Source organism: Ptychodera flava, chromosome 16 (assembly GCF_041260155.1).
Source record: "Ptychodera flava strain L36383 chromosome 16, AS_Pfla_20210202, whole genome shotgun sequence".
NCBI classification, from domain to species: domain Eukaryota; kingdom Metazoa; phylum Hemichordata; class Enteropneusta; family Ptychoderidae; genus Ptychodera; species Ptychodera flava.
The window spans coordinates 36,855,801-36,880,180 of NC_091943.1; the positions used below are offsets into that span (position 1 = coordinate 36,855,801).

Consider the following 24,380-nt stretch of genomic DNA (forward strand, 5'->3'; position numbering starts at 1 on the left):
ATAGATAGATACACACATTGTTAGCGAAGACAAATTTCTGCATCGTCGTAAACCACGCGCCTCTTTACGGCAACAGCTCAGCGCTGCGTAGGTCAGCGGAGCGGAAATTATTGCTCTGGCTGGCGAGAATGAATTTTTGGTACTCGGCTGCAAAGAATCTAATGCTTGTTGATACAAGACGCATTAAAACTGACAAAGTCACGGTGTATCTCAAGGTTGCTGCAGTGTCGTAGATTCGGACGATATCTGACTTGGAATATTTTGCGATCAGGTTTCTGTTGTCACGTCAAAGCAAATGGACTAGAACTTGGCATATTCCACTTTGCGTTTTTGATTACTGTTCATCATTGCGCAATCTAATGTATGTTAGTAAGCAATATCCGCTTAACTATCTATAAAGTTGATTTAATAAAGCTATAGATATTAAATGTAACGTTGGTCTCTTCTGTGAAAAGATTCTTAAATAAAAAAATAGATTGATGAATGGCATAGTGGCTGTCATTGATAATATCGTCGCAATCAACTCTAAGATTCAGAGCTCTGTAGTAGCCATCAGCGTTCTAGAAAGTATTGTACCAAAACGTTCAACACTTCAATATGGTTTTTCCTATGAGCATGGCAGGCGTATGTTTAGCCAAAGATTCATGTTTCAAATGACGGTCAATGTAACTGTGAAGTAAAATAATACGCTGATACCGAACATTAATCCAAAGGCTGCGGCATTGTCCCCGGTAACTTGAGTAAAACGTCGTGGGTCCACACTGCGCATGCCCATACATATTATGATGTGCGAGTCCAAGGGTACTGTTGGTATTTATTTTCGAAGTAATTCGTTATGACTTTGTTTGTTGGAGGGTATTTTTGGTCCCTGTGTGTAAACTCTTATAAATAGGTGAAAATTAAAGTTGTCGAGGCTCAGTTCGTAAATGAACAAATGTATGAAATGTGCCAAGTTTTAATACCCTATCACTTGCACAGTTTGCTTTCATTTAGAACCTTACCAAAGCAATTGATCTAAATGTATCTAAATGTATACATGTATTCAATTCTTTTCCCGATTTTCATTCTATTTGCCTAAGCTACAAGTCTTGTCCTTGATCTATTTGTGATATCGTCTTTATCCCTTTCATAATTTGACGAAAAATTCGCAAACGTTCTGGTAATAACTCTCTACTTTGTAAAGTGGGGTTCATGGAATGAAAATTTAACACTTGTCTTGCCACAGAAGCAGTAGATCTTGTAATTCAATAATACAAGTTTAAATATAGAAATCCATCGATAAAGATCATTGTAAGCTTATCATAGTATGGAAATATCCTTGTCCTTAACGTTGAAGCTGTGCCAGACTCGGAACCAAACCACCCTCCATGAAGAAAAGAGTCCACCAAAGTTGAGAGTGACGCGTCGTATTGAAATAATATTGATGTCCTCATACAGGGCTTGTTCAGGGTTCAACAATAATATCATTAGAGGTAAATAAATGAGTCTTTTGCCATGCAATTATTTTTCTGGGCTATTTTTACCAACGGAAATTGGTTTTATTGAATTCGTTCGATCAAGGGAGGTCATGTTGAGACTGGATTTTTTATCATGTGAACGGTGTATACCATCACCGCGTCTATCCTAATGTGTCCAACTCAGATATTCAACATTTCAAATGTGGCCCACTCAGGAATTTACCATTAATTTCCAAGGACGACCATTACCATACGTTGTGTCTCGTCACTGTTTGTTGTCAGTGACTTCGACCTTGACAAGATATCTGTGCAAACTTGAATCCTATAGAGTCGGACCTTGCGTAAGCTTATATGCGCTGAGAATGGACATCGTTCAGACTTATGGCGGCACACTCCAGCGAACAAGGGTATTGATCATTGAACAACTTTCAACGCTATACAAAACACTTCTAAATGCTATCAATGGTCCTTCCTTGCGGTAGTGGAAATGAAACACTGTAAGAGATCATAGTGGTTATTGTGAATGATCACACACTATCATCACACAATGTATGATGATTAGATATACTGCTTGTGTGATGATTTACAAAATGATCCGTGGTGATCTGCTGAAGTTCTTTGCCATCTATATTGTCTTCCTGGTTGGATTTTCTCAAGTTCTCAAGGTATGCATAGGAAATAACTTGACCGATCACAGCGTAGTTCTGTCGTGTGAAAATTCTGTACTGTGGTACAATATGTACACACAGAACAAGATCAAAGATTCCATTACGGTAGAAATGGCCGATACAACCAGTGAAGAATTGAAGCGTGCCATAGAGTGAAATTGCATAATGAAAAGGATTTCAGCTAAACTAAAATGTTGTCACTTAGAAATTATTAAAGGTGATTCATACAGAAATTATTAAAGGTGATTCATACCAAAGTAAGCATGATTGGTCAAGAACTTTAAGTGATATTCAAATTGCTGTTACACAGAGTCTGATTGTTTCAACCTCACTGTCCGGTTTTTAATAAGACATGGCAACGCCAAAATCATGAACGTGTCAGAGTCCACTAATGTGGTGAAGTGGTCGTTTCACATTAACAATAGCGTTTCTTTCCTAATACGCCTTCAATTCACGTTACAGAAATAACATAAACAGCCCCGCAGCACATTCACTGTCGGATCTACAGCAATTTTCCAGGTCTGACAAACGTGTTTTTTTCGGATTTTATACAATCTGCCTCCGTATACTCTGATAACACTTTTATGTATACCAGCATGCATCTGGGCAATTAATACACTGTGATGGCCACCTTAATCTGCATAAAAAATTTAGATGCGTCACAGTTCCCAGCGGCGCTTCTAGTACAAAAATTAGGCTCCATTTTATATCCGACGGCTACCTTGAGGAATCCTTCGCTACCTTGTTTTCTATACGCCACTACTTTGCAGTCAAGATTTCGCAGAAAAAAAACTGTAAGCCACCTTCCGCTACCATCGTTACTATGGGCTACCATTTTGCAGTCAATTTTGTGAGAAAAAATGTCAGCTATCTCCCGCTACCCTGTTTTCTATGCGCTGCCTTCCAGAAATAAAATCCACGATTGTTAATTTAAGTCGCTCATGGAAGTTGACTTTTACAGTATTTTCACACCGTAAAATACTAAAAATTAAAGCGCGCATGGTACATAAGTGATCACTTATCGAAGTTGCTGTGGCAGCTGCATGTGAAGCGGACGCTATAAAGCCCGTCGTGCCGACTTTCAACTGATAAAAAAGTTCCGGCTTAGTCTAATACTCTTGAGATTTCTTGCCCTTAGCCGCTATCTTCGCTATTTGTCGCTACATAACGATGACTCCCTGCAAAAAATTGAGCCTTATATTGTGCATTGTATATGTGACACTTAAAACACTGTTGTATTAATCAACCAAATTAATTAACTAAATCACAATTTGGCTCTACCAAACTTTCTGACATTTTGGTCTTTCTAAATTGTCTCGATTAGAAGTAATATATTTTTATGATATTTTGGGTTTTTTTACAGAAAATGTCTTTAAATTCTTCTCAAGGACCGCTCACTTCATCGATATGAAATATGATTTGCAGATTTCTAGGGATGTCCTTGTAAGGGTTCATTGAAATCTTCACGAAATACGTAATGTCATATTCTATGAGATATTGTTCTGCTTGATCAAGTATAACATAAATACTATCAAAGGCTTTTCAATGGTAGTTTTGTCGTGTTTTGTCAAAAATATTCAACGCAAAATACATTTTCCTGATTATTTTTAACATCGGTTTGCAGGTTCCTCTGGGTGTTCTCATTCAGATCTATTTGTCTATCATAATTATTATATGTTAGTGAATATTTTTGTTGAAGTTCGTCAAAAATATCCTACGATATTACTGGCCAGTTTTTGATATTTTGTTGTACAGCTTTCTAGGATTTTTCTCATTCTGGTTTGTTCAAATTGTGATAGAATTAGAGAATTGGCAATACTGTACGATTTAGAATACCTCTGTCCTTTTGATCACGATATTTGCTATAAGAGTATTTAGCTTATTGCACTAAATGTTAGATTCCTATTAGTTTCTCATTTAAGGTTATTCAAAATTTAAACAAAGGCCAATGCTTTGATTATCCACTTGTTTATTGTGTACGTACATGATGTATTAAATATACATAGCTCCCTAGTTGAGTCTGTAGGCGTTCTCCTATAACATGTTATAAATATGTATAAGACACATTATACACATACAGTTGTGCATATACGCATGCATCAGTTTTGATCAAACGGGAATAAAGTGTCGTCGACAATATTATGTAATTGTTTATTTGATTGAATTACTGGAGCTATAAGCACTTCGATCACCTTCCTTCTAATTTTAGAAAGTTTAGCATGGTTGATAGAGCATGATTATTAATTCTGAATGCGTCAAGTGAATACTGAAAGAAACATATTGTGCATAATAGATAGTGTCACGTTTTGCATCAGCCATTTAAGTTGGGGTGTGTCTACCTTTGTCAAAAGGTTGGAACTACAACAATTACTTTGATCGAAGCTTTCTACTGTTTTGCTGCAAACTATTTGTCACTATTATGTATGGGTAGGTATTTAACAAGTGGAACCATTATCAATAGTTGTATGGTGTCGTTTATTCAATATGCGATTCAATGATAAAACGCCAGGACAGTTTGAGGACAGATTGAGACAGTTGCCGTCAAACCGTTCATTTAAAGTAATAACCATGCTCAGTCGAATATGTTTGTCGATCTGTTTGCTATGTGATAGACTGTTAGTGTGACCATAAATGGTTCGTTGTCTACGTATAATGGGTAAAATGCGGTAGTGAACCATGGTGACTTTGTGACAAAGACAGAGTTAGAAGTTTCCCCGATTACGAAAGTACGACCGTATCCACCCTGGATCTCTGTTGTTCATAATTGATAAGAAAAGTGCATTTTTAGAAATTGTGACACGAAAGTGACTTCTCGCTCGTCTCGTATGCGTTGTCCAGGCCAAATGAAATAAAATGTAAAATTCAAGAGAAACCAGCCTTGGGTGTTCTCTTTAATGTTAGTGAGAAATTAATATATTTATGTTACGGTCGTTGCGTTGTACCCATGATTACTTCATTAGAATTTTAGCACGTTTTTAATACTGTAAATGGCAATATAATTTCTAGTATCTAAAGCATGTCGTATTGGAGATCAGAAACTATAAAATTATAATTTGCATATAAAATTAGAAAAAAGTCCGTTAAGGATAGGTAGAAACTGACGAACTTACGATAAGAAAACATATATTCCTCTGATTTGCACCATGAAAAGTTCTAAACATCCCATAATACTTTGATCAAGGAAGCTTCAGTGGAACCCGTCACGTAATATTTGTCTGTGGTGATAAAAATAAAACCCAATGGTTTCTGCGCAAAACTGTCGACAGGTGCAAAAATTTATTTTGAATTTACCGTTATTTTAAAATTTAAAATGGCGCTATTTTCTTGGTTACCGCATTGAGTAAATATCTTTTTGATATTTTACGAAAACATGAAGTTTAATTTTTTAGTTTTAACAGAAAGTTTTAGACCTAAATTGTAAACCTGAAGACGTTGTAAAATTTTGGATTAGTCCTGATCCCCTCGACACATTCTACCTTCAACTCGATACAATTTATTCATTCATCCACGGCTAACCGTGACTCGTTCGCGCTACCTCAACATGTGTTTGACATGTATACATTAGTGCTACATACTGAAATGTATAGTTTAAAATTTGAAATTCAATGGTTCATGACTACACCTATAGGCTGTGTTGATAAACCAAATCGTTCACATTTTAAAGTATTTTGGGGAGCAAACTGTTGTTGTTACTTCATGTCATGTCAATTTACGAATTAGTGTAGCTGATACAGGGCTGGTAACTAATAGAAACAAACTCCTCAACTGATCAGTCTAATAGTCTCATATTAGCACATTTCATACACCAACGAGTAACCACGAGATTTTTTTAATTTCGACTCATCAGTTAGTATTTTGCATTTTGGAGTTAAAGACTTGAGCCTGGATGCTATTTTGCAAGGCATTTTACTCCCCATTGCTAAATTGGTGATAGGTAACCCATCCTATAAAATCAAATAAATAAAAAAGTGTTCTCTTCAAACAAGCAAATTAAGCCCATTTCATTGGTTTTCAGAATTTAAAAAGTTTAAGGGGGCAAAGCCTTGATATTCGACTTTGTTCTGACAGGTTTCTGACGGTTTTGATCTTGATGGTGTACACATCAATTTTGAAATGTTCCTGCGTGTTACACAAATATGCGTAAGGATGCACCAAGGTGGTAATTACGCCTTATTTGTGTGCGTTAGTTGCAACAACAATAAGGACACGATACATTTCCTGCGCTGCGCTAACTACAAACAATTGTGACATCCGGGTCACTATTCATGCCAGATGGAGAAACCGATCAACATTTCGCATCAACTGACATCGGTTCTTTCCATCCATACACCATCCGTTCGAACTGAATTTTAATAAATAAAACCGACAATGAGTGCTTGAGATATTTCTAGAAAAGACTATAAAGCAAAAATTGATAATTCATCAAGCAGTATTTTTAGAATATGAACAATATGTTCTGTGTTAATGCATGATTCTTTTATTGTTTTAGACCTGTTCTTCCTTTACAGAATGCAACATGTTCTCTTCAACGTATTGCCTGACAAGGTCCACTTAATCCATTATCAGGATAGAGTTTTGTTCCAGGTGATAAGAGGATTAAATAGGCGCCAGCTTTTTACCATTGAAACTTCAGTGCGGCTAATAAATTAACTAACAACCCGATTTGACACCCATATTTTAAGCCCATTATGTTTACATTGACGAATAGGCAAACAGAAGAAATTATTACAATTTGCAACGTGACGATATCTGTGTATTGGTCCCAAGGACTCGGAAGCATAGTAAAAGCTTAGTTTCTGAAAACTCCATCAATAATTACATCAATAATTACATATTCCGTAAAATCTCCATTGATAGCGATACATGGGTCTTTTATCTAGGTTCTCTGATAAAAAATCGCAGTAGACTTTTCAAAAATATCAAATATGGGTTCGGAACAAGTTTTAATGATTTTGTGTGAGCATATATTCAACATAATTACATATTGCAGTGTTTGTTTTCACTTGCTGAGGATAATTTAAAAGTCCACGGGGAAAGCAAACGAAAATGGAGAGCTAAAAGCAGTCACTTGTAAGGGACATATAAGCTGTCAATAGTATATTTGATCACTGAAGTAATCTTCTTGCTTTATGTGTCGTCTTATTAGCGAGAACTGATAGTATATGTAAACCATGGTGAGCAATTAACAGAACTAGATTGTCCTCACTGAAGTGGTATGCACACACCACACGACAGTGGAATTACTGTATTTGCTAATAGCCCTGACTATTGGCGATTAGTTTTTACATCCCATAATATAAAAAGCATGAATAGCTTTATCTGGGGTTTTTTTGCAAAGACTAATATGATTTATGTGTCGTTTTAAAGTGAAAATGTGTTGATTGATGTTACCCAACAATATCAACTGTGTCAAACAGCTGTCAATCCGGTTCTGTTGCAGCTCATGTTTGGTCAAAGAATGTGGGTGACTGATGGCATGGCCCTATCCTGCGTTTATTAGTTTGTACGCCGCCATTGTGTTGGGATTCTTGCTTCATTGATATAAACAATCCACGAAAATTCAAATAAATTGTGGACATGTTTTGTTCATGAAACAATCTTGTTTCGATTACTTGTGCTGGGCATGGCTTTCAATATTGGTATTAATTTGAATAATTAGGAAATGAAAAACAGCATAATTCTGCTAAGACAGCCTGACATTTTGTACTCTTGCAATAAGAGTGTATATTTAGAAAGTGCCTATACTGACAAATTAGACAAAGATCACACATTCTGCGTACTAAATGTCCAGGAAGACATCACAGACAGGGCTAAATTTTTTATATCCGTGCCTGACATGAATGTCTAATTTGTATAATTACTTTTATGCATGATGCTAGCCTATTGAAAGTACAAGATATGCGATAGTGTAATCAGTGTCACTCTCTATTGCAGGATTTTACATGATCAACTCCGAAACACGACGTGGGTCCGTCACGTCTCTCCCTGACTTTCAGTTGCCATTCGAACGTCACACTATGGAGTTAGAAACGGATGGTTACACGTACAAAGATAACATTCAGACATCACGTTGCCGTTGCGGTATTATTCATTTCAACCATGGATAATTAGATGTAGGACTGTATACCGCAACAACATTATTCGCCAATGCAACAGAAGACAATGGCACACACAAAGCTATGAACTCATGGACATAAACTTACGTTATTTTCAAAAGTGAATGATGCTTTACGTGCAACTCGTCGGGATAATATGGTAATTTTTAAACCATATAGACCTAAGTCTAACAAACCTTTTACAGTGCATTCGTTGTGTGTCCGTCAAGACAGACTATTCGTTAAGGAAGATGATTTCAGAATTCGTCGAAGAGCACGAAATGCACTTTTACCGAAGGAGTTCATTCTTTGTGTAGTGGATCTTTAAAAACTGATGTTGGTACAGGGTGTTTATTGACACAAGATGTTTCGACGTTTAGTTTCAACTGTTTAGCATTCCAAACATTTCCCCATTAAATCATTCATACTGTCAAACAAACGAGTAGACGGATTCTGTCTTAAGTTGGCTCGTGCGAGTGCGAAACAGAAATTCGCCAACGAGTGTGAGGCATTCTGTCTCAGCTCACTGTGGTGTGGCATTATTTTTCTCAAGCCCCTTCAATACTTGCAAAAAATGTCGCTTTATAATTTTTTTGCAATGCGTTATCCAAAAATAACCGCACCGTGGCGGGCTTTGCTCTATTCTCATATATTTGCCGCCGATTGGGAGGTACCAAAACAAATGTCGTCCAGCCTGCCCGCGTAAATAAGCAATATCAAACTATGCTAATAAGCATTGTGAAACGAAAATATATTTGGCTTGCGTGATGACAAAGAGTGTGTAAACAAATCAATCGCACTCTGGTGTTCTCACACTACCGCTGTACCAGGGACGTGAGAGTAAACAATGTCTTGTGTTAAGGTTCCAAGACAAAAAATTGAGAGCTGCCATATAAGTAATCAAAGTTGATGGCATGAAATAAATACTCTCGTCAGACCAAACCAATTTCAAAGGCCGTTTACAGCTAATTTTTAACGAAACCATGAAACCTAGGAATGGCTAAACACAGAGAAATAAGATTTATTTCTCGAAACAGCCTTTCACAACATACTTTTCAAACACCGGAATGCAGGCACCAATATCGACCCGAAATCTATTACAAAGTCCATGAAAAATTGACACAAAACCAAAAGTTCGGATAATCGGTTAAACGCCTAAAACAAACTAATCGTTGTCAGATTAGTACAACATTTACTGTTAACATAGCGAGCACTAGCAACGCTCAAAATATGCCCTAAGACAAAAATCCTTATAAGCGTCCAGAAACTCCGGTCGATGCTTGGTCATGTTAATTATAATATGACACCACACACCGGATCGCTCACTATAGAGTCGGTCAAAGATGGCTAACTCTCTCAATAACGAATCTGGCTTCTCCTCTTTGAGGACGAAGATGACTTCATCACACAACCAAGCGGATGGGATACAAAACAAGAGAGCGACTGATGAAGGAACCCCATTTTTGGTTCCGAAACACCGTTAAGACGAATCACTCAATTAACAAACCGGTTTACCGGGGACCTAGATCACATGACTAGGGTCAAAGCACTATCGATTCACCGGTGTCTCGCCATTTATTCCACACAAAATAAATTCAATGATCCTTTTATTCACCATATCGTAATATTAAACAATCTTGGTAGAGCCGATGAGTGGAGTTGCCTTCATTTTCCTTTATATTGCTAACAATTCTCTAGTGGTTATAAAGCTAAGAACCCCAGTGAATTATATGTTTTTGGAAAGCTTAGATAAAGGGGAACATTTTGGTTACCATAGTGTCACCATTGTTTACATAACTATTACATGTCATTTCAAAAATAAGTTTTCCCTATGTTTTGTTTCAATGCTTTGAGATATGTAGCTGAAATTTGTGTGAGTGCAAGCTGTTCTAAGGATCTTCCAAAGTGTGTCCAAGAATCTTTTTAAACCGTCTTCAACAATTTTTATGCCACAAAAACTTCCAGAGCGGTAGATTTAACCCTACAAAATTGTGCTCCAAATAAGTAGGTAAGACATAAAAAATCTGAGACATGATTTTGAAGAGCGTTGTGACAGCTTGCATTCCAGCAAGTTTGAGTCAAATATTTTGAAATATTGAGACAAAACATAGGGAAAACTTATTTTTGAAAGGTTATGCAAATTACCTGTCACGTGATAGTTATGTGAACAATGGTTTTACTGTGGTTACCAAAATGTTCCCCTATATCTAAGCTTTCAGAAAATGTATAATTTACGGGGGGTCTGAGCTTATTAACCACCAAAGAATTGTTAGATTAAAAGGTAAATTTCTTGTCTTGGAACCTAAATGCGGTTATTGGGTTATCACAATTTTAGCAGAAGAAAACTACAAAATGGAAGACTCTCACCTGTTTCTGATCGTAGGTAATGGCTGTTTTCACTTTGAATGGTTCTTTGAAATCTCCACGGAAACTGTCACGTGACCACTCCTTGGGATCATGGGTCAAAGCGATGTTCTGCTCCTTTGAGTCGCGGATGTAGTCTATCAGTTCAGCAGCAAACTCTTCACAGGATTCGGCCATTTGTTCGTACTGTGCTCGGAATTCAAAGTCACTTTCACTCAGTTTTCTCATTTTCCGGCTCAGTTTGAAAGCGGCTTCAAGCGGGTCGGTGTTAGTGAGACAGATACAGGCTACTGCCGTGAGAGCTCTATAGACGTTGATCCTTCCTACGGAATGCTCAAGAGTGAACTCCTCCGTGTTAAACTCACAAAGGTCTGGGTCATCTATAGTAGCTCCGTACTCAATGAGAACTTTTAAAATATCGAATAAATTGTGCTGGGCAGCTAGTACAGCTGGCGTCATGTCTGGATGAAAGTCACCATTTTCGGAATGGCAAAATAAACCACCCTGTAAGACATAAAACAAATTATTAAGTCTATCTAAATTTTCAAGGAATGATTTAATTTCTTGCTATTTTGACGTTAATCGGAGCAGTGAATTAATGACGTAGTTTTGTATCGCCTCTGGGAGTCTTAAGTCTACACACATTACTTCGACGAGCATTTATGAAAGCTAATTTACGAGTTTAGTCTTATCATTCGGTAATTGGCGTTCAATTTATTAAGCAATGGTTACACCTACGTAAATATTACGAAGATGTCTACACAGACTGAACAGATCGATACGAAAACTTTCATCTTTAGAGAAGGAAGAAATTTGAGAAATTTATCTGACTGCTTGAAATTACAATGTTAAAAATTGCATTTGCAGATCGTTAAAGTTTCTGGAATGATAATTGTACATATATTGTTGCGTAAAACGGGAAGTATTACAAGTGGGTCTCAGATTACACGGCTCATTGCTCGGAAGGGAAAACGTACGTGTGTGCTGTAGCCGTCTACATGAGACAGTGGAGACTGTGACAACTAAATGACCAATACAAGTTTTATTTTATAAGTTGAAAGAGCGATATGTGACAGAAACCCAAATATGAAAAGTGTACAGTTCAGATATACATGCAGATGTAGAGATGGGGTAGTTTCCATCACTTTGATTATTTGCTGTTCTCATCAGCTGTTGGTCGTCGCAAACTCTATATCCAAATTTAGTCAGATTGATGCAACGGTACAGTCAGCAAAGTACACGCCTTCGACATTGGCGTTGTAACTTATTTGAACGTGTGCGCTGGAATATTAAAAAAATCTGGACAGTCATGTAAATATGCTTTGAAACATCACTTTACTAAGTGGCGATCCTTCAAATTCATGGCAATTGCGAAAACAATTACGTTGTGATGTGATAATATTCGTATAGAAAAAAGCCAGGTATTTATCGTATGCACTCATTCCTCTTTCAATGTTTATCTCAGTCATAAAACATTCAAATGAAGTCCTGGGGAAAAACGACAGGAACTATCCTTGCCGACTTCGAAGACCGAAAATTAAGAAGTCCGAAAATTGACAACTGTCACCCGCTTTCCTGGTTTGAAACATACCGGTGAAATTTCTGATGCGACAAATGCACAAATAACTGACAAGCTGCAGATTGACATCATGTCTTGATTAGATATATCTGACATGTTCATTTGAATGTTTATGAGTGAATACCTACTCTGTATATGACTGCCGGCTCCAACGAGTGAGGAACGCCAAATATATCGATGACATGCTCCATTGAATTAGCATTTTAATTGACTCGGAACCCTTTAACGTCAGTCGTATCCTATTTTTTAATTGTGTCAACACAGACAGAATCATAGGCAATTTTTAGCAAGACAAAAACCTTAAGCCTACGTGTGTGCTATAATTGTAGCAATGAGTCACGCACACATCGAAAATTAATAATTACCGTTCAAACGACAATCGTCCACAACATTTAAACAAATTTAATCATGTTTTATCCACGAACACTGATATTATTTTGTAACTGAAATTTTTGATTGTTGTATTGCTGTAAGTATAATTTAGCATTTAACCGAAACAATGTCATTGGTTGTTATTATTTTTCCTGTTCTTGATGTTGTTCTTGTTGTTTTCTTTCTTGTTTTCAGGAAAACTGGAGAACTTTGAATCACATTTAAATTGCAATTTAAATCAGAGCCTCCGGGACTAGCAATATAAGAGCAAATAGGAAAGAAAGTACATGCAAATATAGTTTCTATTACAACAAAATCTTCAAGTCAAGGTTTATGCACATAAATTGGAGAGATCAATGGACCAAAAATTATCAAACAATGACCATTATCGTGAATTTTAGTGAATGACGTTTGCAGGAGAAACTGATCAGATACTTTCAAGACCAAAAAAGTTTAAGACTTTGACAGACAGTGGTACCTTGCAATAAATCATCAATGGTCAACTGCCTTCAAATTCAAAGTCAAGAAACATAGTGAGTGGGGGAAGATAATTGACGACCTCTAGTGAGAGGGGGAGATAGTGATTGAGGGGGGATAATGAGAGGGTTAAGACAGTGGGTGGGGGAAGATAGTGGAGAAGATAGTGAGAGGGGAAGATAGCCAATGGGGGAAGATAGTGAATGGGGAAGACAGTGGGTTGGGAAGATAGTGGGTGGAGAAAGAGTAGGAGAAGATAGTGAGAGGGAAAGATAGCGGGTGGAGAGGATAATGAGAGGGGAATATAATGAGTGGGAGAAGATAGTGGGTGGGGGAACATAGTGGATGGGGAAGATAATGAGAGGGGGAAAATAACTGATGACTTCTAAGATGACTATATCGTCACATTTTGTAGTTTGTACAATTTCCGACGATTGTCTTAGAAACGTTTTATTGTACAGTTTTCAATTAGAGAACGAAAGATTGAATTGTGCACTGTAAGGAGTGCTAATCGTGACAAGTGATACTACCCGGGGACGTGGAGATATTATAAATATAATTTAAGTTTCATTTGATTTAAATCCTATAAGAGTTAAAAAACAAAAATATTAAAAGTATGATTACCACAAATCATAATGATCGCCATAAATTTTTGACATCGAGAACTACTCAGGTACAATATTGTCACAAATTAGATGGCAAACATAAACACTACTCTAAGAAGACACTCAGATTGCTAGGATTGCTAATCGCCTGACTTATCCGAATCAACCTTTCTGAGGAAAGAGACGTTCATTTACATACATCAAAGGTACGGAAAGGTCTGGTGTAAACGCTTATGGGATGCAATAGGGCACGATCTCCGATTGAATTGATATCAAGGTTAAGAACTAACATTTTATCATCAGATAGACATGACAGATACGAACCCTTCAATCGATGTCCAGCAAACAGCGAACATAGAAACTTTGTCAGAAAACAATGTCCTGATACCAAAAGCTTTACATAGATCTCAAAGTGGCAGCCCACAAAAAAGGTCTGAGTCGATAATTTAACATTTAGTAATAAACCACTCCAGTGACGGAGTAAATCACGGAATTTTACCAGTTCACGACGTGATCGAGCGGTAGCGAATGCGTATACATGTATTGAATAAACTGGTAATGCTTTTCTCCTAGGAAACGAGACTGTATATATCAAATCATGAGAAATATTGTAGAGGCAATATTTGTTTCTCAATTAAACTTTCGATCGGATTTCTAAGGTTAAAACAGGTCGACACTAACATCACCTTCGATGATTTAAAGGAGTATCACCGTGCGACATGACATGGTACCGTCACCAAGGGGTAAATTTGCAACTGATGCTAATTTCTGTACATAAGTCAAAATGTCGTGACGTGATACCAATAAATTGAATTACTTTAAGCTTGGTTTCCCAATTGAGCGCTACACAAATACGAATTTGGATTGATGATGGGTACCAGTAAGCAACTGTGGTCTACATTGGAATCTCCTCGTCACCCAGTACTGCTTTGAACTGCACTGTGGATACGGATTGCGTTCGTCGTGCATTTTGCAAACGATAAAAGCCATGTTGAAGCTAACATATAAGGTGTTTAGTTCAATGGTTCTGAAGCTTGAAGTTACCATCATTACCAAGGCTATTGAAAATCGTTAACAGTTAAAACAATTTAGCGAAATACTCTACTGTAGATGGTGTATTTGAATAAACATTGTATTCCTATGAAACTATTGAAAATAGCAATGTTGGTACTATTTATGGAATACAACTTATATGATTTATCTAGTTAACATTAGAATCATAAACAGCCAATAAAATAATATTCGATTAGCAATTTAATAAACGTTTAATAGCATATTTTGAATGTAGAATTAATTTTGTAACCTTAATAACCCCAATTATCCGTTCCAAGAAAACAAACTAATAAATGTGAGTCGTCTATTTATCTAAGCCGATATGAATATATGAAATTTAGATAGCCTGGACACTACTTTTCTGGCGATAAACATTCGTTGTCATTGTTCACACCAATATAAAATGAATACAAACTTTTCGATGGCGAGACTGAAAATATCTCGTCGAAGTTATGAAGTTGGATTCTATGCTTCTTAAAAAGTCGTCTTGTACGTTGCAAAGGTTGTAACAGGTTTTTAATTTTATATCGATCCCATTAAACTATGGTATTTGCTCTTAGAAATAATTAAAACTGTGGTATTCACTCTTAAAAATGATCGCGACCTTGTAGAACTCCCTGTTCACCAAAGACGGCTAGTTTCAATCGGGTTCGAACCCACAACATACGGCATCAGTCGCCTAGCGGAGAGGCCACAGAGAGAACCGCTCGGCTAAATCTCCACTCTCAAAAAAGAGTGGTTCAATAGCCGGCTAAGTTGTTACATTTTTCTGACTGAGACCGCTCAACACGTTGTAGAGTTCGTGAAGCACTCACGCACACATGCTCACTATCACACATCGCACATACAAACTTTATCGAGGCGAAGAAACGAATTCATCGCTTTAACTGAGCGAACGATAACCTCGGGGACAATTCTGTCCACCAGCAGAGCTATCAACCCAGGATAGAAAATACGGCTAGTTTTCAATCGGGTTCGAACCCACATCATACGGCATCAGTCGCCTAGCGGAGAGGCCACAGAGAGAACTTTACCACAAGTTCAGCTTTTTCAGTTTCATCGAGGAGTTTTGTAGTGTTCACTAAATGCTAGCGAAAAAAGGTTTTTGTTTTGGCATTTCAAAATCCTGAGGTTTACCGAAAATGATAAACCTGGACTTGCTCTCGAAAATCTTTAGGAGTGAAAGTTTGGCGGGCGCACGGGGTTCGATATTGTAGCATACTGCTTGTGGCAGACTTGATGAGCTGAGCACATAGCGCAAGCACCGGTCCGAGGTCTGTCAAGGGAGGTGACCGAAGATTTTCACATCGGGGTTCGATATTGTAGCATACTGCTTGTGGCAGACTTGATGAGCTGAGCACATAGCGCAAGCACGGGTCCGAGGTCTATCAAGGGAGGTGACCGAAGATGTTCACATCGGGGTTCGATATTGTAGCATACTGCTTGTGGCAGACTTGATGAGCTGAGCACATAGCGCAAGCACCGGTCCGAGGTCTGTCAAGGGAGGTGACCGAAGATTTTCACATTGCTCATGCGTGAATTCTTTAGTCGAAGGCTATGTTTCTGTTCACGCTAGCTTACACTTCCTTCTATATGGTTGGTTCCGTATGATACTCTTAAGTAACTATTGTTTATCATTAACCGTGGAAATAAATAGAAGATAACGGTCAGTCAAGTACTGAGTGATAATATGAAATTGTTGCCTTTCTTATTAAGTCCATTGATGTGTACCTCCTTTGGCTGTCTAATCTATCACATATACTAACCAGATTTTTGTAGACCATCGAGTATGCCCAATATCTAAACTCATTATGTCTATTGCTCGGCCGAAGAGTTCTGCAGCCTAGGGATAAACCTTCGAATCTTTAGAGGTAATAGTCAATGGCAACATGCAAACTTTTTCGCCTTCCAAACTACTCCCAAACTTTAATTCGTCGACCCGTGTTGTGGCAAATTCTTGACAAACAAAATGATAAGTAAATCAGTTTATATGAAAATATTTGGCCGACTTGATGGAGAAATAACACAAAGCAAAATAGAACAAAGCAAAGAAGCTTCTCCTCAAAACAGAACTTACCGGAAGCTCCTTTCTGGCCTTCACAGCTTTACATATTGCAACGACAGCTGGCGTGAACTGTGCATTGACTGCACGCAATAGAATATCTCCCATTTGAACACGTTTCTCCGTCAACAGAATTTCAATCATATCTGTAAAAGTAACGATGTATTTTAATAGCGTTACGTTGAGAGCCGTGGAAAACTGGTTGACATGAAAGACGATAACTGTAAACATCGTCGTTATAAATGATACTTTCAATCAAAGCAACATTATTCAGACGGACATTTACCATTGATACAATACCTTGACCAGTAAATACTGAAGTTTTGCGGATCGAAGAAAATTTTCCAGGGTAATCTTACACAGTTGATATTTGTCACAAGATGTTTTCAGACTTTCATTTCGAAACTGTGATATTATAACATCAAGCAAATTAAGATGCCTACAGTATTTTAACCATAATCTAGTTTGAAATGACACGGCCTCAGTTAGTAAATTCATAGTTTTACATCCACGTAGGTTTTCCGACGTTTTAGAATAACAAAGACAAAACTCTTACAGAAGTGTCCATCGTTGGCGACATTTTGGTGCAAATATAGCCGTGCCTTTTATATCATGACAAAATTCTTTTGTATTACAGTCATATTACAACCAGTGGACAATGTGGTGATGTACAATTTGAAATGGTACCACCAGAAGTATTTTAAAGTGCATGTTTTAAGAGAAAATTGTCAAAAGGCAAATTATGTTTTTGTGTGTTTTATTCGCCTACCTTTCTGAATTTTGGATGGACGAAAAATGTAGAATTTGCTTACTTTGCTCTCAGACTGTTTTCAAATGTACAAAATTCAAGTCATGTACGTAGAAATTGTCGTTTTAGTGAAAAAATTGTGTAGGAACCGTCCGCTTATATCAGTTTTACAGGTTTATGGAAGCAAAAAAAGCAAAATTATCCGATAACCATTTCATCAATCGCTAATGAATATAAACCGACATTTACGAAAGTATTGTGAATCAGCATTACACAGTAAGGACTTGATGCAAAGTCAAAGCTAAGAAATGAACTTTGAGTTTGTTTCTCTCAGTTATTGCTTCTCCACTAACAAAGGGAATTTCCTTAAGTCACTTACTATCCTCGGATCGGAAATGGATAGGAAATAATTAGCTGTACACTTTAGATCACTTGTACAAATATCCTCAGAAAAATGGTTGCGTATTTTCAGGCTAACTATCGATACAATGAAAAAACATTCATAACCCAAACCTACCTAAATCTGTAAATATCTTTTCTTTATTTTGTACGCCGATACAAATATATGTATATATCGACTTGAGTTTGTCACGATAATGTTGTATTCAACGCCTTTTGGTTAAAACTGCTCTGCGTGTTTTCTTTGGGTTTTTTTTGAAATAATTTATCTTGCTCTTAATGACAGGTGTTTCCATATTTGTTTACATTTTCTATTCAATCGAAGTGACGTCAATCTTTTCGCTGATGAGACCTAATTTAAGCATAAGATATTAACTTTCTACCATACGCATGTCACTATGGTTAGAATACAATTGTTTATATCAGGAAACAAATCATTCGACGTGTCTTGTTGAATATACCTCCGTATGGGCACTTTGCATTTTGACCAAATTTATGACCAAAGTTTCTGACATAATACCATGGCTGTCAATTTCTATTGTTTGCGCTCTGAAAGTTTGTTTCAAATAAATGGTGTTTTAATATAGCACTGCACTCCAGCTGGAGATGAATGGATTAGTCATTGAAGTGTGATATGTCTTTCGGAACGTGGTGATGGTCGTATGGACTAGGGATTAACTTTAATCAAACGGGTGCATAATCGACGGGTTTTCTCTCGATCCGCTTGCCCTGAACATAGTCCAGAAAGTAAGGGAAAGAGGGCAAGGGTACCAACCAATCCAGTGCAAGGGAACGACAACAGAAATTTTCTTCCACAAATCACTTGAAATTTTGGCAAATACCGGAAATTTCCTCATAAATCTGAGAAAATTATCACTCTCCGTAGTAAATTATCTTGACTTATATTAGCTACCTTGAGCAAGAAATAAAATTTTATATATTCTGTTTCCAGCAGTAATAAAACATATTGCAATCAAACAGTCCGTTTGAACTTTATGTCGGTTAAAAAGAGTAGATTAGATGACAGGTGTTACTCCTTGATTTCTTGTTGCTAAGCATTAACTTAGCAGAACGAGTAGTTACTCTAATACACAACAGAACTACGTGACAACGGATTCCTTCATACCCACGGTCACCCATGGACATACTGCTTGTAAAGAGTAGCGCGAGTTCGGCCAATTTGCATTCTGACAGATTTCAATCAGCGACGAGCCACGCTAAATCATATATATTCGCTCGATGGCTGTAGTTTGTGAAAAACAATGTTCTCCTACAACTTTCACAGTTACAGCTGATGTCAATCAATATTGAAAGATTTAGCATTGTTTTGAAAGTTGTACAAAAGGCTTGAAATCATAGCTCAATTACTTTCTTTAGTACATGCACATTCGTCGCTTAAAATTATCAATGTATTTGTAAGACCCACAGCTGTTTTAGACTCTTTCTGAAATGCTGCCTATAGCAGAGTGAAATAATGCTCATATTAAATTTATAACAGCTAAAATACAATATGATAAATCAATGTCACGAGTCTCAAGGGACTTTGCTTTAGGTGAACCTAAACACAATTTATAATAATTACTCATGCAATGCTTTATTTGTAGTAATTAAATATCTAATGATGTGAATACGTAATTTACCGAAAATCGGCCATCCACAGATGGCATCGTAAACATCGCCACGCTGGACATGGGGCAGTGAGTGTGTAGTGATTTAATATACAGCATATTTGAGAGAGAGAGAGAGAGAGAGAGAGAGAGAGAGAGAGAGAGAGAGAGAGAGAGAGAGAGAGAGAGAGAGAGAAGAGAGAGAGAGAGAGAGAGAGAGAGAGAGACAGAGACAGACAGACAGACAGACAGACAGACAGACAGACAGACAGACAGACAAACAGAGAAACAGAGAAAGAGCCAGAGACAGAGACGGAGAGACAGAGACAGATAGAGACAGACAAAGAGACAGACAGACAAACAGACAGAAACAGACAAAGACATCGATAAATAGAAACAAACATACATACATACATACATACATACATACATACATACATACATACATACATACATACATACATACATACATACATACATACATACATACATACATACATATTTAATGCATGCATGCATGTATGCACGCATACATACATACCCATAACATACAGACAGAGACACAGACACAGACAGACAGACAGATCGAGAGCCGGCCATGTTTTAGTTTTGTTTGACTTGAGAATTTGCGATATACTTTATTTTTAATCCGCATATGACTCATAGAACCATCATCAGTATGGATGTCACACACAAAATGTATTACGAGTCATGACATTTTAAAACTCATATTTAATTGCTAACTATGCTGATGTAATATTTTCAAAAGAGGTTGCTCTCACACCTACAGGATCCGTCAAAACAGCTAAAATGCAAAATAATAAATTAATGTCATGAGTCTTAAGGGACTTTGCTTTAGGTGAACCTAAACACCATTTATAATAATTACTCATGCAATGCTTTACTTTTAGTAATTACCAATGGAATGGATTGAATACGTAATTGTCCGAAAATCGGCCATCCACAGATGGCATCGTAAACATCGCCACGCTGGACATGGGGCAGTGAGTGTGTAGGGATTTAAATATACAGTATATTTGAGAGAGAGAGAGAGAGAGAGAGAGAGAGAGAGAGAGAGAGAGAGAGAGAGAGAGAGAGAGAGAGAGAGAGAGAGAGAGAGAGAGAGAGAGACAGACAGACAGACAGACAGACAGACAGACAGACAGTCAGAGACACAGACAGAGCCGGCCATGTTTCAGCTTTGTTTGACTCGCAAATTTGTGATATACTTTATTTTTAATCCGTATTTGCCTCATTGTACCATCATCAACAGGGATGCCATACACAAAATGACATGTATTACTAGTCACGATATTTTCAAACATAATTATTTGCTAACAACGCTGATATAACATTTCAAAAGAGGTTCTTATATCTAAAGAATCTGTCAATTCTTATATCGGTATGTACATAATTAAAAATGACATCTCTTTTGTAATATTTTAATAACTTGTAATTTTCATGACAACGATGTAAGAGTATATTTGTCCTTGTCCTATGTTAGCTACATTTTTGAGTAATTTTTGTTGTGTAAGAAAACATCCAATAAATTTGAAGTGAAAAAATACAAATTTAATCCAGTCATATCATATTTCCTCGATCGTATTTGATGAGGTAGACGTTAAGAAAGCAACAAAGAGTGCATACTCAGTTAATACCTTCTCTGTAGCTCCATACTTACACAAACGGACTACAAACAAACTTAAGTTTTATCACAGGAGGGATTATTTCCAGCTTGAAATTATAAATTACTCTAACTTGTCAAGTAATATTCCCTCAGCTTTATGGTGTGTATGTCTCGCAACTTCTGAGATACAGTTGGGCTTGTGATTCATATGATGATTTCTGAATGAGACTCAATGCATTAACATCTACACCAGTGAGTGTAGCATTATAGAAGGGTATATACGCTTACCCGTTTCGGAAACCTGGTACTACCAGTAATATTTGTGATTTAGGATGGTCCAACTTAATATTGCAAACAAAAACTGTCCCATTGACGTGCTAATTTGTTACCTTCGTTGAGTGGATATGATTATTTGACCAGTTTTGATGTTATATTATGTGATAGATTGGTTCTGATCGTTGCAAACGAGAATGCGTTGCCTCAAATGTTTAAACGTGAATAACTAGTAAAGCAAAACAATCAGAGGACACACCAGCCGATGAACTACAGCATGCAAATTTTGAATTCACTGCATGGACAAACTAAAACCGGATTTCACAGATTTCCTAAGCTTTTCCTTAGCTGGTCACTGAAATACTAGTGATGTTTTTAGATGAATTGGAACTTAATGAGCTAAGCTTTCATCTCAGTTTGCCAGACGTGTAACTGTTAAAGTTGAAATGAGGGATCGTTCATAAAACTTTCATCTTTTACATGTTTCCGCGACTCATGGCTCGTAAGAGATTCAATTTTGAATAAACTGCCTTAGAAAAGTAAGCGTTCATGACGCGACTCCTGCTTCAAATATTTCATTTGAGGCCAATCTTAAAATATTTTAATAAGCGCTCTTCGGACATGTAAAAAGGGATATTAGTTGGTACTATGAAACAATCTTAGAGGCATACGAGGCGTTTTTACTCACAGCCATATTGACCTTCATCCATACATAAGCCAATGTATGTGCGTATACTTTACTGTACGCACACTATTGCGGTCAAGTTTAAATAAATGGTTTCTGGCTTGTATAAGCACAGAGTAATATCATAGACAGAGTGGCAACAGCTATTGTTTAAGGCGTGAAGCGGTTACGTAAGCAATCCATGTTTGCCTCGCCTCACGAAGCTCTTGGCTCTCTTGTCCGAAGAGTGCCGACCATGCACCCTTCGGTAATTTTGGGATTTTCACCAATTGTTAAGCGAAAGTATGTTCGACAAAGCTTGTGTTGTTGTTGTCGTGTGGTGCTGATCGGAATTGATGTGCTGGCGAAAACGGGAGTGTTTTGAGCTTCAGGAAAGTGGGTTTTACCGTTTTAAAAATTCCTCTCATATTTTTATGAATGTATAATGAGTGTGTTTGAACCAAATTTGAAAGTCTTTTATCGATACTGTCTGCTTATACTCAATGGTTTACGGTCAGTCATACCGTCTTTTACACGTGCGCCAAGAAAGGACATGTTTATGAAACTGCTGGCGTGTTATGTTTTGATTGGCGTGAGGCAGTGTTTCTGGCCTGAGAGCTCACAAAGTAACTATGGTTGCTACGCGACTGGCAGTACGATGCCATCTCGTCGTATGTTTCGCATAATCTCGTGTAATTATCAACCACAAACCAAGCCTCCAAAAAGTTTAACACCTTTGAAGCTCATTTTAATATGAAAAGCCAATAGTCTACCGAGACGACCATGGAACAAAAGGCATGCAAGTGTTGCCACTCTGTTTATGTTACTCTGTGGTATAAGTAAGCGCTCTCGACATGTCAGAAAAATATGATCACCAAACAGCCTGTAATTTGGTACCACCGAAAGAAGGATTCAACAGCGTAAACACACTTGTAAGTCAAAGTATACTAAGCGTTTTTATTTATTCAAAACAATTAGAGGCATGACTTAGAATTGGCTCTCTCAAATAAAAAAGGTCAACAAATTGGTGCTTTGCTCCCAATGACCGACATATTTTTGTCTCTGCAATGTACCTCGTCAAAAGATGTGAACGAAGGCTATTCAGGTCAGTCTAGCAAATGGTTAAGGACATAATTAAAAAATAATTCAAATATAATGTTTTTGTTGGCATCTACACTGTTGTACAGTACCGTAAAACAACATCTACGTGTGCACTTCATGGTTCTTAGTCCCTGTGCCAAGAATGTACAACATCGTTTCAGGTAAGTCGGAGTAATTGCTTTTGCTTGGATTTGAAAGAAAAAATCATATCAAAGTGGCCACCTTAGGTTACATTTTATCGAATATTAAGGTGATATGTCCGTGGTTCTAGAGATGAAAAGTAGCTTTGTTATGGCCGCATCGGATCAAAACCAAAACCAAACTGACGGATACTGTATTTAGTCTAGATATGTCACTCTATCGTAATAATCGTAATAAAAGAACCTCATGAATCATTTCTCTTCTTGCTAGAGAACGGACGTATGCCTGAATGGTGTACTTTCCTTGTGCCAAGCTTGATCGAAATGAGTTTACTTTCTTGTGATGAAGAAATATTTCCGAGGCATTGTTGAGTGTACTACGTTTCGGTCTGCACTCTGAGTGTCTGTACTTCAGATTTAATGACGGACAGTAGAGTTAAACAAGCGACCTAGCGGCCGATATAGCCCCGCTGTGTTATGCAGAGAATAACCATTTTTGACACATGTCTTGATGAAGCAGGTGGATATCTGTGATAGCTCATTTCAGAAAAAGTGGCAAAAATAGCTGCAAAAATACACGATTGAAGATTTCATCATAATTTGAACATATCACATTTAGATCATCCCTAAGAACATGTCAACTAAAGCTATCTGACGAGTAGCTTTTGGGAATCAAATTTTCTGACCAAAAATGGCAAAATTTACCCCCAAAATACAAAATTGCAGATTTCTTCATAATTTCAATACATCATATTAAACTAATCTCTTGGAACCTGTATACCAATGGCATATATAAAACCTATCAGACATGCAGTTTTGGACAAACACATTTTTTGACCAAAATTGCAAAAATTACCCCAAAAATACAAAATTGAAGGTTTCATCATAATTTCAATACGTCACTTTTAGTTAATTTGTAGAAACCTGTATACCAAATTTCAAAGCTATCAGACGAGTAGTTTTGGAAAAATACATTTTTTGACCAAAAATGGCAAAAATTGCCCAAAAAATATAAAGATTTCTTCATAATTTCAATATATCACATTTAGTTTATCTGTGGGAACCTGCATAAAATATTTCAAAGCTATC

The 24,380-nt window shown here is 37.1% G+C and overlaps 1 protein-coding gene across 1 annotated transcript in view; it reads right to left on the reverse strand.

The window, feature by feature from the left end:
• Positions 1 to 24,380, reverse strand: part of LOC139114739 (short transient receptor potential channel 5-like) — a 38,199-nt gene that overhangs the window by 9,734 nt on the left and 4,085 nt on the right. Inside the window, exons 2-3 of the mRNA XM_070676616.1 lie at positions 16,748 to 16,878; positions 10,588 to 11,088 (exon numbers count right to left, since the gene is read on the reverse strand). Of these exons, the coding sequence (XP_070532717.1) occupies positions 10,588 to 11,088; positions 16,748 to 16,878 (632 nt within the window). The remainder of the gene's footprint in view (positions 1 to 10,587; positions 11,089 to 16,747; positions 16,879 to 24,380) is intronic.